Genomic DNA, 17,547 nt, shown 5'->3' with positions numbered 1-17,547 from the left:
CCTTTAAGGTAGGCCTTAGGGGAACCCTGCTTCAGGAGCCTATATAAGAAAATGCAAGAGCTAGGCACTTCCTCCTTGGCGTACGATCACCAATAGTGGACACAGCCAATACCGAGCCAGACCAGTTGATTGTGTTTCTTTTTTTGGGCTAGATAGAGAGCTAGGAAACTGGTATTAGCTCACTCTAGTCAGGGTAGCCAGCAAGGACATCTTGTGTCCCAACAAGGAGCAATTGTTTGGTGGTATGCCAGTTAGCAGTGTTGGACTGGGACCCCAGGGGCCCACCAGAAAACCTTAGACCATAGACCAGTAACGGCTACAAACATTACAAGCCAAAGATGGGACAGAGATAGAATAGAAAAGGTTGTAGAGAACTGGAGATTATAGAACACAAGAAAGTGGAGGAGAGGGGAGCAGGGTGAGGTAAGCTGGGTAATCACAGAAGATGAGAGGGGGTAAATATGGAAGTACAAGAGCAGAAATAATGGAAGAAGTGAAAAATGCTAATTGATAGTGAGGAAAATACAAGACTGTATTGAAGCATGGGCAATTGTGTCTGCTGTAAAAAAAAAAAGTTGGATCCTGCAACAATCGCATCACAAGCCCAACTTGGCAGCCTCCTTGGGTCATTGCAGATTGGGTTTGGGGCTCATCTGACTCTCTGCACCTGGAGCAAAAGCCACCAGCGCAAAGAAAAAGCTTCTTCCATGTTTTAACTACCTGATGCAGGAAGCAGGCTTATAAAGCCCCTTCATTGCAAATTGAAACATTATTGACTTAACAAGGGGGGAGGAGATGAATGTGGACATGGACATAGGACAGCAAATAGTATTACCTACTGTATTAACATTGCAATGCTGCACCCAAAAAGCCTTCAGTGGCTCAATGAGGTAATGCACTGCCGTATTTTATTTATTCCAGAGTACGATTACGGGCAGATCCTGATGATGGGGCCTAAGATTTTCCACATTAGGTCTTCTAAAAATCATTTTGAATAAACATTGAATAAACCCAATAGGATTGTTTTGGATTAATATATGGATTTGTGTAGCTTAGTTTTCTGGGAGAATGATACATAAAGTGTCTATGGCTTTTATTCTACCAATGTATGCAACCTAAACCTAATGTTCCTTATGTGCAAATCTTCCAACTCCATTATTACATCAACAAATCATGAATAGATTTTTTAATTCATGTATATTGCAAAGTTGCTTGAAATTATGTTCAATTTTTAAAAAAGCTTAACTTGTGTTTGGGTGGAGTTCCCCTTTACGAGGTATGATGTGAGAAGTGTTTTGTACTAATCTCACAGCATCCATATTCACTGATGGACAGAAAAACAAAAGTACTTAAGAACAAAGGTTGAGTTCTCCCCAATATAGACGTTATACAAACAAGTCAATAAACTCCATACCCACTTTTACTATACTTTTTTTTATTATACATTTTAGCCTTCTATACAGTTTGTTACATAGTGTTCAAATATGGAACATATTTATGCGACAAGAAATGTACAAGTTGTAAATCACCATCTTTTATTATTTGCCCCTTTAATAAATTGCTTGCTGTTCATTTCAGGATGCAATAAAATGATATAGCATTTTGGGAAAAATATGCACACCAGTAGCCCAGCACTTGACGATATGATGGCAAAGATCTCAACTGCTACCATGTGTTTCCCTTTGGTACTAAGGTAAGCAGGTATAAATGTCACCCAAACACTGGCAAATACCAACATACTGAATGTAATGAACTTGGCTTCATTAAACGTGTCAGGCAGTTTTCTGGCTAGAAAGGCAAATAACAAGCTAATAGAAGCTAAGAGGCCCATGTAACCCAAGACACAAGCAAACAACACATTGGATCCCTCGTTGCATTCAATTACTATTGTTCCTATTTCTGCTTCCATATTAAATTCTGAAAAAGGAGGATCGATGGCCAGCCAAACAATGCATAGGACTATTTGAATGACTGTACAGGAAGGAACAATATAGATAGGTATACGAAGGCCCACCAGCCTCCTAATCTTGCTGTCTGGATTTGTTGCACTGAAGACCAAAATAACAGTCATTGTCTTTGCCAGTATAACAGAAAGGCAAACTGAAAAAATGACACCAAACACCACCTGGCGTATCATGCAGGTTATCATGTTGGGTCGGCCAATTAATACTAGGGAGCAGAGGAAACATAACATGAGGGAGATAAGAAGAAGGTAGCTGAGCTCTCGGTTGTTGGCTTTCACTATGGGGGTCTTGTGCTTGGCGATAAACAGGCAGAACACTGAAAAGGTGAGAAGACAGAGCAAAACTGATATACAAGCAAGACTGGTGCCAAGCATCTCATCGAAGGAAAGGAACTGAATAGGTTTTGGCAGACATGTTTCTTTTTTGCTATTTGGCCATTTGTCTTCTGGGCATCTGATGCACTCACTGTTATCTAGAAGAAAGAGGAATAATATTCTAAAAATACTACATGGAACAGCATCAATAGAACATTAAACAAAGCTAATGAAACATCTGTGTAACTGCCACCCCCACATTGCATATAAGCAGTGGCCCAACACGTGATGAAGCTTTTCAAATAATTACCAATAAATAAATAAGCAAGATCTCTATTGAGAGATAAAGATCACTATTGTGCTTTCTTATATTGATATAAATGTACTGATTAGTAATAAATCTGCAGATATGCAGATGAAGAAAACCTTAAGGCTCTTACTGATCTTAATGTTCTTCCATGCAACTCATTCAACTTTTTGTAACTTCTACTGTATTTTCATTTTGTATTGAGTAGAGTTCATAGTACACTATGTGAAAAATTGACTGTAAAGATAAAATACCATAAGGGTTTAGAATCTGTCCCTCAGAGCAAGGCACACAATCATAACAGCAGATCTGTTCCCCTTGGCGTGTGGCTCTTCTGTGACCACTTGGACATGTGTCACTGCACACTGAGATGGGAACCTAAAATAATGCAAAATAAGATGGAAATCAGTCAAACAGAAAGCGTCACCAAAGACTAAAAGAAGGTTATGTTATGGGGCTCATTTGAAAATACAGGAATAGAACACTAAGTGCAAAACATGCAAAACATATTCAGGGCTCTGCACTGAGCTTCAGATGAAAAATATGGCACTTGGAGCAGAGAGCAGAGTCCCTGTTCCATAAGCCTGCCTTAGGCTGATGTTCCATGGAGCATGTTAGTTGCCTCTGATAAATCTTTGCTATTGTGGGAGACTAACCGCTCTGAAATGCCCTTACACCAGCACAAATAGTCATCGCTGGTGGAAAGGCCTTCTCATCACTTCAGTTTTCCGAAGTCACGCAAAGTTTCCTGTTGCAGGCAACTTCAGGCGACTTTCCACCAGGGACTCCTATTGTTGCCAGTAGAAAGGCTTTTTGGAGTGGTTAGTCACCCACGATAGCAGAGATGGGACATTAGCCTTACCTTAGGCAGTGAAGACAGCGCCTTTTGGTCAAGGGTAGGCAGGAGGTAGGTGATGCCTATGTGCCTACAACCGACCAGCCCCTCACCAATAAACCATTGACTAATACTGTCAGAGCTGTATTACTGAGGTCTCTGTGTTTTAAAAATGGAGTGCAGTGGCCTCTGGCAAGTTACACAATTCAGGATGCCTGCAAAGAGCAAAGAAATTGCCAGTTGTTCCAATGTTTGTGTTCAAACCAGTAAACAAGTAAATGCCACTTACTTGCTGTAATTGCCATAATTAACAAGACCAGGTGTAAACTATTTGTACCATATACATATAGAGATCTACCATTAACAAGGGTCAGAGTTCCTAGATGTCCTTAACTCCAATAGAATGTGGAGTAAGTAGGTTTAATTGCATTATTATATGTTACAGCAGTGATCCCCAACCAGTGGCTCTTGAGCAATATGTTGCTCCCCAACCCCTTGGGTGTTGCTCTCAGTGCCCCAAACCAGGGAGTTAATTTTGAATTCCTGACTTGGGGGCAAGTTTTGGTTGAATAAAAACAAGATTTCCTACCAAATAAAGCCCCTGTAAGCTGATAGTGTGCATAGAGGCCCCTAATAGCCAATCACAGCCCTTATTTGGCTCCTCCATGAACTTTTATGCTGCTTGTGTTGCTCCCCAAGTCTTTTTACATTTTATTGTAGCTCTCAAGTAAGAAAGGTTGGGGATCCCTGCATTACAGTGACTTTACTGCTGGGTGGAGAAGATTTTAAAGAAAAATGATCATTCCCACAACATTCGGCTATATTTACAATGAGATATGCAATTGGTTTGAAGCACTGGACCCGTAAAAATGCAAATGTGTCCCATAAACACAATACAGAGGTGCCCTGGTCAGAATTTAACTCAGGACCCCTGAGTCTGTTCCACTATACCACCATGACATTTACATTACTTCTGTAGTGAGGCCAATGTATTTGTTTTGGCCTCCAGATCATTATCTCTCTAATGCTAAATGGTTCTTACTTGCAATTGTCCTTGATTCCATAAAATATTTTGCAGTTCAATCTTAAGTTCTTTGCCCTTAGGGGAGCTGGCATCATAGCTGCCAACGTGCACATATTGGTTGCTTCCATTCGGGAAAAGCTGCCAGTTCAGAATATCCATATAGATTGGAACATCCCCATTCTCATCAAAGAAGATTGGTTCCCCTGCAGTGTTGTTGAACTTAACATGTTTGATGTAATACAGCAGCTGATTAAAACAAGATACATATGTGTTTTAGAACAAAAGTCACAAATATATATATATATATATATATAGCTCCATGTGTCCTAAAAGCCACAGTTTGAATTGGTTACTATAGACCAGTGATCCCCAACCAGTGGCTCAGGGGCAACATGTTGCTCCCCAACCCCTTGGATGTTGTTCTCAGTGCCCCCAAACCAGGGAGTTATTTTTGAATTCCTGACTTGGGGGCAGGTTTTGGTTGAATAAAAACAAGATTTCCTACAAAATAAAGCCCCTGTAAGCTGATAGGGTGCATAGAGGCCCCTAATAGCCAATCTTAGCCCTTATTTGGCTCCTCCATGAACTTTTATGGTGCTTGTGTTGCTCTCCAAGTCTTTTTACATTTGCTCAGGAGTAAGAAAGGCTGGGGACCCCTGCTGTAGATGATATCAACTATAGCAAGTATGGTGTTTTTTATTACATTTCCCCTATAGTGACTATGGTATAGGTATTGTTTTTTAAAGCATATATGGATTATTTAATATACCAAGATATGAGGCAGCAATGACCGATTCTGTCCGGATAAAATTGCCAAATGCGGCTACCGCATAACTTTTTTTTTGTGCATTTTTCATATGACAGTGCCTTTTGTTGGCATGTCCGCACCTTTTTCATGCGCCTGCAAATTTTTTGTGGCGGAATTTTGCGGCAATTTCGCATAACAAATTGGCAAATGGCAAAATGCGGAATTTCACAGTGAATCCATGCCAGGCGAAAGTCTTCGCTCATCACTAAGATAAGGTAAGCTCAGTGTTGACTGTATGAAATCTGTAATCAACAATATCAATTTTCAAGCCCTGTAGTGTATTCTGCATGACGCTAGTCATGGAAACTATAGTGACCACTGCATCTGGGGTACTACTGTGGTCTGCAAAATGCAGTTGGTGGGCACAAGGCAGCCCTGTACTTACAGCAAGCCATAAGCCTGTGAGGATAGTGCTCCTTTGCACCCTAAACCCACTGGTGTTGTCTAAGTTAGAGAAGGGGTAGGGAGTGGTAGGGCAAAGGCCTACTGGAAATTATAAAGATTAATTTTCCTTCCTATAGATATCTAAAAATAAAACCATATCCAAATAAAGACAATAAGAACATTTTTGAGGGCCTTTTTTTACCTGCCAAGGCTGATAGTTATGTATATCTGCACAAGATCCATTTGTAAATGGTCCATGTCCTGGAACACAGATATTCATCTGGTGCAAAGCATGGGCTATTGCAAACACTGCATTGTGAATTTTGTATGTGTATATAAATTTGTTGACATCATACACGGATGTATCAATGGTGTCCAGTCTCTCTGTTCCAGTGCACCAAACTGAGCCTTCCTTTAATGGAGTTGATTTATTAGCTGGCCAAACACAACCAAAAGCAAGTTCCCAAAAAGTCTTTATGTATATATCATCTGGATATTTAGTAGGGTGAATGCTGTAAAGAAATTGCTTAAATCCTGGAATTTTTCCAATTTGAAATGAAAGACCGAGGCTCCCATTTAAGGTTGTTAATATTTCTCTCCTGGGGAAGTCAGACGTAATAGACCAGCTTCCGGTGCCTACCCACACTTTGTCAGTGATGTTGTTAAATGAAGCGACTTCCATTAGAGAAATGAGATTTTCCATTGTAGTGTAAACAATGATCACAGTAGCTTTTGTCTTCTTCAGAACGTCTACAATGCGATACACAGACTCCATAGATGTGTAGAGGGGAAGAACTTCTTGGAAAGCGATGCACCCACCATTACTCTCAATCTCTTTGGTTAAAAGCTGAGTACCAGATCGTCCTAAATCACTATCTGAGTTTATGATACCCACCCAGGTCCAATTAAAATACTGCACTAATCGAGCAATTGCGAACATTTCATAGTTAGCATTAGACATTGTTCTTAGGAAGGATGGGAATTGTGTTTTATCACTCAGAAGAGGATGAGCCGAGGCATAGCTGATCTGTTAAGGAAGGAAAATATTGTTTAATATCATGTTTTGTGCATTTAAGACTTTTTGATTGAATTTCTAACATAAAACTATGAGGCCAAACACGGTCAGAAAATTGGGCAGATGTTGATTGAACAATTTGATTTTCCCGTTATATTAAGGACTCGTATTCCTTGTATTCCTGGCCTAGTCCCGCCCTAGGGCTAAACAATCGGATTAACCTGATCACCTTTTAGTTGGCATATGGGGGAACAATCCACACTAAAGACATTTAAATCAAATGCACGCTAACTTACATTATAAATGTTGAAGACGTCACATGGGATAAACCTTTTTTGTTTTCAAAATGTTTAAACAGATTATATTGTCCATGTTTCTAAGACTTCTTGAGAATTTCTAACACAGAACAATGAGGCGTTTTCTCTCTCTAAAGGTGCATACATGGGCAGAAAATCAGCCAGATGTTGATTAGGCAAGTTTGATATTCCCGTTGGATTGAGGTACAGGTACGGGATACGTTATACGGAAATCCATTATCCAGAAAGTTCCGATTTATGGACAGGCCATCTCCCATAGACACCATTATGAGAAAATAGTTCTAATTTTTAAAAATGATTTCCCTTTTCCCTGTAATAATAAAACAGTACCTGTACTTGATCCCAACTAAGATATAATTACCCCTTATTGGGGGCAGAACAGCCCTTTTGGGTTTATTTAATGGTTAAATGATTCCCTTTTCTCTGTAATAATAAAACAGTACCTGTACTTGATCCCAACTAAGATATAATTACCCCTTATTGGGGGCAGAACAGTCCTATTGGGTTTATTTCATGGTTAAATGATTCCCTTTTCTCTGTAATAATAAAACAGTACCTGTACTTGATCCCAACTAAGATATAATTACCCCTTATTGGGGGCAGAACAGCCCTATTGGGTTTATTTCATGGTTAAATGATTCCCTTTTCCCTGTAATAATAAAACAGCAACATGTACGTGATCCCAACTATGATATAATTGTTCCTTGTTGGAGGGAAAAATTATGTTTAAATGATTTTTTAGCAGACTTAAGGTATTGAACTCCAAGTTATGGAAAGATCCCTTATCCAGAAAGCCCCGGGTCCTGAGCATTCTGGATAATGGGTCCTATACCTGCACTTGCACCGATGCCTCATATACCAGCCATAGTCATAGTCATACCAGTACTACCCATTAGTAATGAGTGAATCTGTCCCATTTCACCGCGCCAAAAATTTTGCGAATCTTTCAAAAGATTTGCAAGACAAAATTTTTTGACACACACTTTTTTTTTCACGCACGTCATTTTTTTTACACGCTCGACAATTTGTTTTGATGTGCCGAATTTTGTGAAACAATCCGCCAATAGTGAAATGCAGAAATTCACCGCGAGTCCATGCCTGGCGAATAATTTTGCCCATCACTAGTGCCCATTTATCCGCAACAAAAACGTCCTATTGTAAAATATTTAAGTATTAATGTAATCTGCACAATCAGAAGAAGTTTCTGATCAGTTTGTATGCAATTAGTATGGATTTCTGCCATCCATAGACACAAGGCATAAGCCGCTAACCAGCTCATTTGTTTTTAAAAATCTAAGGATTTTTATAATGGTCACTGTAAAAAGCATATCTCAGTTTCCCTATTTCCAAAAGCTTGATGTTAATGGTTTGAGTTAGAAGAGTTCTTTGCTATTGTTTTCTTACCTGAGGATATCTGTAGAGTCCCAGAATTCTGGCAATTGGCATTGAGGCTTTGGACGGCATGTCCCCAACAATCGCACTTGGCATGATATTTCGATGACAGTTAAAGTTTGGCACAAAATTCTCCTTTCCTGATAGGATCCATGATGTCCCCATCAGAGAACGTACTTCATTATAACACGAATCATAGAGCTGGAAGCCCAGCGTAATATTTGGCAAAATGTCAGAAGAGTTATTTACTTCCAAGATGGCGTACACCATGGCCAGGAGGTAGCGGTAATATCTGATGTGAAATCTTTAAACAAGGTAGGTAAGATTAAATAAAGAACAAACCAATTATTGAGCATAAGACTACGCAACATTTTGAAAATATTGTTTTATTTTATACAGCATACAACAGATTAGTAGCCTTCATAGAAATATTCTTTTTAAGGCCTTTTTGGCTAGGAATTTGAGCTTCATTAAATATATTTCCTTGGAGTATTGTAAATTCACCAATTATACAATACCTCAGGCATCTTGCAAATGTCTTCCATTAAAATCTCTTTATATGTATTAATGCCAGGCCTACCTTCCATATTTTTGAGAACTATCTACTACAGGTATGGGATCCCTTATCCGGAAACCCATTATCCAGAAAGTTCTGAATTACGGAAAGGCCATCTCCCATAGACTCTATTATAAGCAAATAATTCTGATTTTAAAAAATGATACCTTTTTCTCTGTAATAATAACACAGTACCTGTATTTGATCCCAACTAAGATATAATTACCCCTTATTGGGGCAGAACAGAACTATTGGGTTTATTTCATGGTTAAATGATTCCCTTTTCTCTGTAATAATAAAACAGTACCTGTACTTGATCCCAACTAAGATATAATTACCCCTTATTGGGGGCAGAACAGTTCTTTTGGGTTTATTTCATGGTTAAATGATTCCCTTTTCTCTGTAATAATAAAACAGTACCTGTACTTGATCCCAACTAAGATATAATTACCCCTTATTGGGGGCAGAACAATCCAATTGGGTTTATTTCATGGTTAAATGATTCCCTTTTCTCTGTAATAATAAAACAGTACCTGTACTTGATCTCAACTAAGATATAATTACCCCTTATTGGGGGCAGAACAGCCCTATTGGGTTTATTTCATGGTTAAATGATTCCCTTTTCTCTGTAATAATAAAACAGTACCTGTACTTGATCCCAACTAAGATATAATTACCCCTTATTGGGGGCAGAACAGCCCTATTGGGTTTATTTCATGGTTAAATGATTCCCTTTTCTCTGTAATAATAAAACAGTACCTGTACTTGATCCCAACTAAGATATAATTACCCCTTATTGGGGGCAGACCAGCCCTATGGGGTTTATTTAATGGTTAAATGATTCCCTTTTCTCTGTAATAATAAAACAGTACCTGTACTTGATCCCAACTAAGATATACAGTAATTACCCCTTATTGGGGGCAGAACAGCCCTATTGGGTTTATTTCATGGTTAAATGATTCCCTTTTCTCTGTAATACTGATGCAGTTGTTTTCTGATTAGAACCTATTTTCATACCTTATGTTGTTATTAAGATGTAAGAAAATTAGACTTCAGAGCTCATTTGAGAACCAAAGTGGTGCTCTTTTTTACCCCTTAGTGCTGCGATGTCCATATAGAGTTGAGCAAAAGTGAAAGGCATCCAAGGTAAACCCCAATGGGTTCCCCAACCCCTTTTGTCACTCGCCTGCTCTTCAATCCAGGACCAGAATTAAAGAAGTCAGCAGAGGTATGTGCCTCTTTTGCCTTCTTCAAGTTCTGGCCCTCTGTATATAAGGTATATGGGATCATTTAGTAAGTGCAGGGTAGAGCGGACAGTTAAAAAATGGGTGCCATCAACCATATTATCTGCACTATGCTACCTGCCCTGCACTTTAAAAATGTACCAGAGGTCTCTGTGTTCTTCAAGTGAATACAGCACTGCTGGCATTTGGCAGCACTGTATTCACGAGGAGCGGAGGAATTCACACACCCTAACTTTTGCCTCAGGACTACCTTGCTAGCATTGATGCTGCTCTCTGCACTTCACACCAGATTTTAATTTGCCACAAGGTGCAATGAGAAGCGCTGCCCCTGCTGTAAGTCTTAGGCTGATGCCACACAAGGCGTTTTTATGCTGTGTTTTTTCTCAGCTTAAAACGCCGCACAAGCCACACATCCCCTGACTATGGCGTTTTTCAGCCTAGTACTGGTGACGTAGCAAATCCCGTTTCCATGGTGCTAATAGTGCAAAATAGTAAAAAACACCGCTTATTTCCGCTAGGTCTGGAAGCAGCCTTTGTGTATACATAGGAATAGCTTGCTTTGCAAATACTGGCGTATTTCAGCCAACGCTTGAAAAATCCGTGCTAAGGCGTTTTCTAATGTATTTACGCTTTGTGTGGTTTGCTTCAAGTCTTTTCAAGTTATTTCTATGGATGATGATATAGGGCGTCTTTCAGCCGCCGAAAGAATTAGAAAATATGCAGCGTAAAAACGCCACGTGTGGCATCAGCCTTAATAAGCTATAAGGGACATGTTTTTGTGCCCCTAGTGCTCCTGCAGTTGCAGCAGGGGCAGAAGCAAATGACCCCATGTAAGTTCTACACAGTGGAACGGAAGAAGATGTTAAGGGATAAACTTACGTGCTACATTGGATCGACTTTGGTGGTTCCCTGAAATTGACTTCAGGATATTGTACATCCATATGCACAGCAAACAATCCCCCCAGCGTGATTTCTCCAGGCAAAGAATAACCCAGAATTTCTTCATTTGACAGACGGCACCCTCCCTGTGATGTTCCACCAACGCCGCGACTAAGCAATAAGATCAGGATAAAGCAGCATTGGAGGCAAATGGAAAGGGAACCTGGAGACATCTTTATCCTATTCAGTAAAACAAATGGTACAGGTGTAAAGACTAGAATAATACTTGACACAAACACTCATTGAATGTGATAAGGCTATTTCAACATACACCAAATCATTAGGAATAGTATGTTCTTCATCTGTAATGTGCTTGCTATTAAAGAAATATCATTATATCATTGCCCCCTTACTTTTATCCTTTATGTCTTGAAATCAAATGAGTGAAAATGTGAGATTTATTCATTCTAACTGAAGCAGGATCTTTCCATAGCCAAGTTATTGACATTCTAGCTAGAAATAAAACTCTTTGGAAATGAAGCTCTTCAGTTGCAGACAGTTCTAAGGAAGTGTATTCCAAGCAGATACAAATTGGCATCTCTCTATATGGGCTACCCCTAGAGGAACTTTATACAGGTATAGGACCCATTATCCAGAATGCTTGGGACCAAGGGTATTCCGGATAAAGGGTCTTTCCGTAATTTGGAACTCCATACCTTAAGTCTACAAAAAAATCAATAAAACATTAATTAAACCCAATAGGATTGTTCTGCCCCCAATAAGGAATACTTATATCTTAGCTGGAGTCAAGTACCCAAGGTACTGTTTTATTATTACAGAGAAAAGGGAATCATTTAACCATTAAATAAACCCAATAGGGCTGTTCTGCCCCCAATAAGGGGTAATTATATCTTAGTTGGGATCAAGTACAGGTACTGTTTTATTATTACAGAGAAAAGGGAATCATTTAACCATTAAATAAACCCAATAGGGCTGTTCTGCCCCCAATAAGGGGTAATTATATCTTAGTTGGGATCAAGTACAGGTATTGTTTTATTATTACAGAGAAAAGGGAATCATTTAACCATTAAATAAACCCAATAGGGCTGTTCTGCCCCCAATAAGGGGTAATTATATCTTAGTTGGGATCAAGTACAGGTACTGTTTTATTATTACAGAGAAAAGGGAATCATTTAACCATTAAATAAACCCAATAGGGCTGTTCTGCCCCCAATAAGGGGTAATTATATCTTAGTTGGGATCAAGTACAGGTATTGTTTTATTATTACAGAGAAAAGGGAATCATTTAACCATTAAATAAACCCAATAGGGCTGTTCTGCCCCAATAAGGGGTAATTATATCTTAGTTAGGATCAAGTACAGGTACTGTTTTATTATTACAGAGAAAAGGGAATAATTTAACCATGAAATAAACCCAGTAGGGCTGTTCTGCCCCCAATAAGGGGTAATTATATCTTAGTTGGGATCAAGTACAGGTACTGTTTTATTATTACAGAGAAAAGGGAATCATTTAACCATTAAATAAACCCAATAGGACTGTTCTGCCCCCAATAAGGGGTAATTATATCTTAGTTGGGATCAAGTACAAGGTACTGTTTTATTACTACAGGAAAAAAGGAAACCATTTTTAAAATTCTGAATTATTTCATTAAAATGGAGTCAATAGGAGACGGGGCTTTCCATAATTCGGAGCTTTCTGGCTAACGGGTTTCCGGATAACGGTACCAGTATACATGTACATAGCCCTACACAATGCCACACTTATCACAAATGATCTATTTTACTATGATATCTAGTATGATTATTGTGCAGATGTATTTTAAAAAGTATTTGCTTCTATTTTTTGTGCAGCTTTTTTACTCTTTTTCTTGAAATAATCCACAACCACCTTAAATGCAGAAACTGAAAATGAACCTTTCAGATTAAGGGATAATTGAACTTGCTGTGTTCTGTGGGACACTGACTGATCATGAGCAAGCACAACTACAGGTACAGGTATCGGATCCCTTATCCGGAAACCCATTATCCAGAAAGTTCTGAATTACAGAAAGACCATCTCTCATAGACATCATTTTAATCAAATAATTCACATTTGTAAAAATGATTTCCTTTTTCCTCTGTAATAATAAAACAGTACTTGTACTTGATCCCAACTAAGATATAATTACCCCTTATTGGGGGCAGAACAGCCCTATTGGGTTTATTTAATGGTTAAATGATTCCCTTTTCTCTGTAATAATAAAACAGTACCTGTACTTGATCCCAACTAAGATATAATTACCCCTTATTGGGGGCAGAACAGCCCTATTGGGTTTATTTAATGGTTAAATGATTCCCTTTTCTCTGTAATAATAAAACAGTACCTGTACTTGATCCCAACTAAGATATAATTACCCCTTATTGGGGGCAGAACAGCCCTATTGGGTTTATTTAATGGTTAAATGATTTCCTTTTCTCTGTAATAATAAAACAGTACCTGTACTTGATCCCAACTAAGATATAATTAATCCTTATTGGAGCCAAAACAATCCTAGTTGGTTAAATTACTGTTAATAATTTTTTTACCAAACTTAAGGTAGAAGATCCGAATTAAGGAAAGACCCCTTATCTGGAAAACCCCAGGTCCCAAGCATTCTGGATAATGGGTCCCATACCTGTATAGCCTTTTTAAAGTAAAACATCCCCTTCCATCATTGTTGTGATACAAAACAAAATTATTTTCATATACTGTTTCCTATGGATAGCCTCTTTTAAAATGTGTTAATGAGAAACAGAAATATTTTTCCCAAATTACACAGATCTTATTATATAGATGAGTGCAAAGTTATAGTACTTTTTGCTGGACTATATTCACATTTCATCAGGACAACCTGCATTATTAAAAATAAGAATTATTTTTTTTAAAATGAAGCCTATGGGAGATGGCGTTCTCGTAATTCGGAGCTTTCTGGATAATGGGTTTCTGGATAACAGGTCCTATACCTGTACAGTATACCAATAAGCCATTCCGTCAGTTACATTCTATGCCTTTTCATTACATTGCATTCCGATGACTGTAACCCTACATCCCTGAAACATGTATATCTGCGATTTATGTGCACATTAAGAAAGCTAAAGGCTAGACAATAACCAGAACAATTGATAGAGAGACAGATATGCAGATAAACACTAGGCAAACAGATGTACACAGATATACATTGTAGATAATAAATGATAGATAGATGATAGATAGATAGATAGATAGATAGATAGATAGATAGATAGTGGATAGGTAGATAGATATAGATAGATGATAGATAGATAGATAGATAGATGATAGATAGATAGATAGATGATAGATAGATAAATAGATAGATAGATAGATAGATTAGATAGATAGAGGTAGATGATAGATAGATAGATAGATAGATAGATAGATAGATAGATAGATAGATAGATGATAGATAGATAGATAGATAGATAGATAGATGATAGATAGATAGATAGATAGATAGATAGTGGATAGGTAGATAGATATAGATAGATGATAGATAGATAGATAGATGATAGATAGATAGATAGATAGATAGATAGATAGATAGTGGATAGGTAGATAGATATAGATAGATGATAGATAGATAGATAGATAGATGATAGATAGATAGATGATAGATAGATAAATAGATAGATAGATAGATAGATTAGATAGATAGAGGTAGATGATAGATAGATAGATAGATAGATAGATAGATAGATAGATAGATAGATAGATAGATAGATGATAGATAGATAGATAGATAGATAGATGATAGATAGATAGATAGATAGATAGATAGATAGATAGATAGATAGTGGATAGGTAGATAGATAGAGATAGATGATAGATAGATAGATGATAGATAGATAGATAGATAGATAGATAGATAGATAGATAGATAGATAGATAGATGATAGATAGATAGATAGTGGATGGGTAGATAAATAGATAGATAGTGGATGGGTAGATAGATAGATAGATAGATAGAGATAGATATAGATGGTGATAGATAGATAGATAGATAAATAGATAGATTGGTAGATAGATAGATAGATAGATAGATGATAAATAGATAGATGATACATAGATAGATAGACGATAGATAGATGATAGATAGATAGATAGATAGATAGATAGATAGATTCAATAGACAGCGAGAGAGACCCTTAACCTGAAACATGACATAAGCTGAATGTACATCCCTACAGACACTTATGCAGCACAGTACTGTGCAGTGTTCCATTATGTAATGAAATAGATTATCACAGCTACTGTATATCCAGCAATGGAATCCTGATGGGCTGCAGGAACTATAACACAGGAGTCCATACAGGACTTATAGTACTTACCTCCCAAAAGAAAATCTTCAAAGTCTCAGCATTGTCTCCTCATAATCATGGATAAGCAGCACAGGATAAGTCTGTAAGGATCCCCTATAATATACTGTACATAGACTGAAAGCCTCCTATTCTGATTTAATCTATAGTAATTCAACTTCTTTATTATTTGTGTCTGTCTTAAATATGTATTGTGTGTGTGTGCAGCCCCCAAACTGCAGCGCATTGTTTACTGTCCTTTATATATATGAGACCACCGAACCTGTGAGATGCCTATAGAGGGAGGAAGGAACTTTAATTATATAAACACATTCCAATAAGCGGAAAAATCATTATAATTATATTTTTTTTCTTCCAACAGCAACTACTTATTAAAGGAATCTCCTTGGACGGTGGAAGAGGGACAGTTGTTACTCAAAGTAGTAGTAGTAGTAATTGGCTGACTGAGCAGATTCTGTCTGGGAAAAAAATAAATACTGGTTATTGTACAGATCTAAACTTATGGAAACTTATGGTCATATTATGCCCCATTATCTATTTAAGTATAATACAGACATACTAGATGAGACCACTACAAAGATTCTTTTCCCCAGAATATACAATATAGAAATAGATGAACAATCATCTGAAAAAACATTAATTGGATCAGTGAAAACCTACTCATTTGTAGTTATTGGCATACACACCATACCCATAGTTATGGGCAGGATAGGGATACAGTCTGTGCTATATTCAAAGGAAATGGGAATAGGATTATAAATCAAAGGAGAACAACATTCATAGTTAATCACTACACAGAGACAGGTGTGGGACCTATTATCCAGAATGCTCGGGACCTGGGGTTTTCTGGATAAAGGATCTTTCCGTAATTTGGATCTCCATACCTTAAGTCTGCTATAAAATTATTTAAATATTGAATAAACCCAATAGGACTGTTCTGCCTCCAATAAGGGGTAATTATATCTTAGTTGGGATCAAGTACAGGTACTGTTTTATTATTACAGAGAAAAGGGAATCATTTAACCATTAAATAAACCCCATAGGGCTGTTCTGCCTCCAATAAGGGGTAATTATATCTTAGTTGGGATCAAGTACAGGTACTGTTTTATTATTACAGAGAAAAGGGAATCATTTAACCATTAAATAAACCCAATAGGGCTGTTCTGCCTCCAATAAGGGGTAATTATATCTTAGTTGGGATCAAGTACAGGTACTGTTTTATTATTACAGAGAAAAGGGAATCATTTAACCATGAAATAAACCCAATAGGGCTGTTCTGCCCCCAATAAGGGGTAATTATATCTTAGTTGGGATCAAGTACAGGTACTGTTTTATTATTACAGAGAAAAGGGAATCATTTAACCATTAAATAAACCCAATAGGGCTGTTCTGCCCCCAATAAGGGGTAATTATATCTTAGTTGGGATCAAGTACAGGTTCTGTTTTATTATTACAGAGAAAAAGAAAATAATTTTTAAAAATTAGAATTATTTGCTTATAATGGAGTCTATGGCAGATGGCCTTTCTATAATTCAGGACTTTCTGGATAACAGGTTTCCGGATATGGGATCCAATACCTGTACTATAAGGGGCACACTGAGTCGATCAACCACGAGCATTTTGATCAAAGAAGGAGGAAAGTGGATCCGCTGTCACCTGACCTTTCTTGTATCCCTATTGACAGGCATGGCGTTGGCCTGTGTGGCGCTACACTGAGCAGGTTTTGGCTTAAAAATGGAAACTTTTGTGCTTCCATTTGGAGATGTGTAGCTCCATACAGGCCAGTGCCATGTCTGTTAGTGAGGCTGCATGAAAGATCAAGTGGCAGCTGATTTATTTCCTCTTCCTCCATACAAAATGAAGGTTGAGGAAAGTGGATGATCTGCTTACTGTGCCCTTTCCCCAATCAGTCACCTATTACCCAAGTTTACCAGCCCAGGGTACTTTCCAGCTGCCATGTTTTACCTTGTTCTAATTCAAGCTGGGGGTTCTGCCCTGAGCATGGGCACACCCAGGGGGTGCAAGGGTACCTAGGAGAGGGGAAACTTGTTGGCACGGTGCTCTGAAAGAAAATACCCCTGAATGGTTATTTTGTTAAAGAAGCCTCAAGCCAACTGGGAGTAAAACCTAAGAG

General features: G+C 37.9%; 2 protein-coding genes across 2 annotated transcripts in view; one reads left to right on the top strand and one right to left on the bottom strand.

The window, feature by feature from the left end:
• Positions 1–1,525: 1,525 nt before the first annotated feature.
• On the bottom strand, positions 1,526–8,658 carry LOC100486128 (extracellular calcium-sensing receptor). Its single transcript, XM_012968872.3, has 5 exons — positions 8,373–8,658; positions 5,839–6,663; positions 4,463–4,690; positions 2,840–2,963; positions 1,526–2,436 (listed from the first exon to the last, which is right to left on the bottom strand). The coding sequence occupies exons 1-5, from the start codon at positions 8,628–8,630 to the stop codon at positions 1,526–1,528; spliced, it is 2,346 nt and encodes a 781-aa protein (XP_012824326.1). The 5' UTR covers positions 8,631–8,658.
• A 1,414-nt stretch (positions 8,659–10,072) lies between these two features.
• LOC100485985 (extracellular calcium-sensing receptor) overlaps positions 10,073–17,547 on the top strand; it is a 53,057-nt gene continuing 45,582 nt past the window's right edge. Inside the window, exon 1 of the mRNA XM_031891770.1 lies at positions 10,073–10,144. Coding sequence (XP_031747630.1) covers positions 10,073–10,144 — 72 coding nt within the window. The remainder of the gene's footprint in view (positions 10,145–17,547) is intronic.

The sequence above is a fragment of the Xenopus tropicalis genome, chromosome 8 (assembly GCF_000004195.4).
Source record: "Xenopus tropicalis strain Nigerian chromosome 8, UCB_Xtro_10.0, whole genome shotgun sequence".
Classification (NCBI taxonomy): Eukaryota; Metazoa; Chordata; class Amphibia; order Anura; family Pipidae; genus Xenopus; species Xenopus tropicalis.
This window is presented reverse-complemented; position numbering and strand designations above follow the sequence as displayed.

Bases quoted from the DNA above. Each gene is read 5' to 3' on its own strand.
- LOC100486128 (XM_012968872.3), bottom strand. From the start codon at position 8,630: ATGGTGTACGCCATCTTGGAAGTAAATAACTCTTCTGACATTTTGCCA. The intron at 6,664-8,372 runs GTAAGAAAACAA...CTTCCTTAACAG, and splicing joins GACTCTACAGATATCCTCAG to ATCAGCTATGCCTCGGCTCA. The intron at 2,964-4,462 runs GTAAGAACCATT...GCATTATTTTAG, and splicing joins GGAATCAAGGACAATTGCAA to GTTCCCATCTCAGTGTGCAG.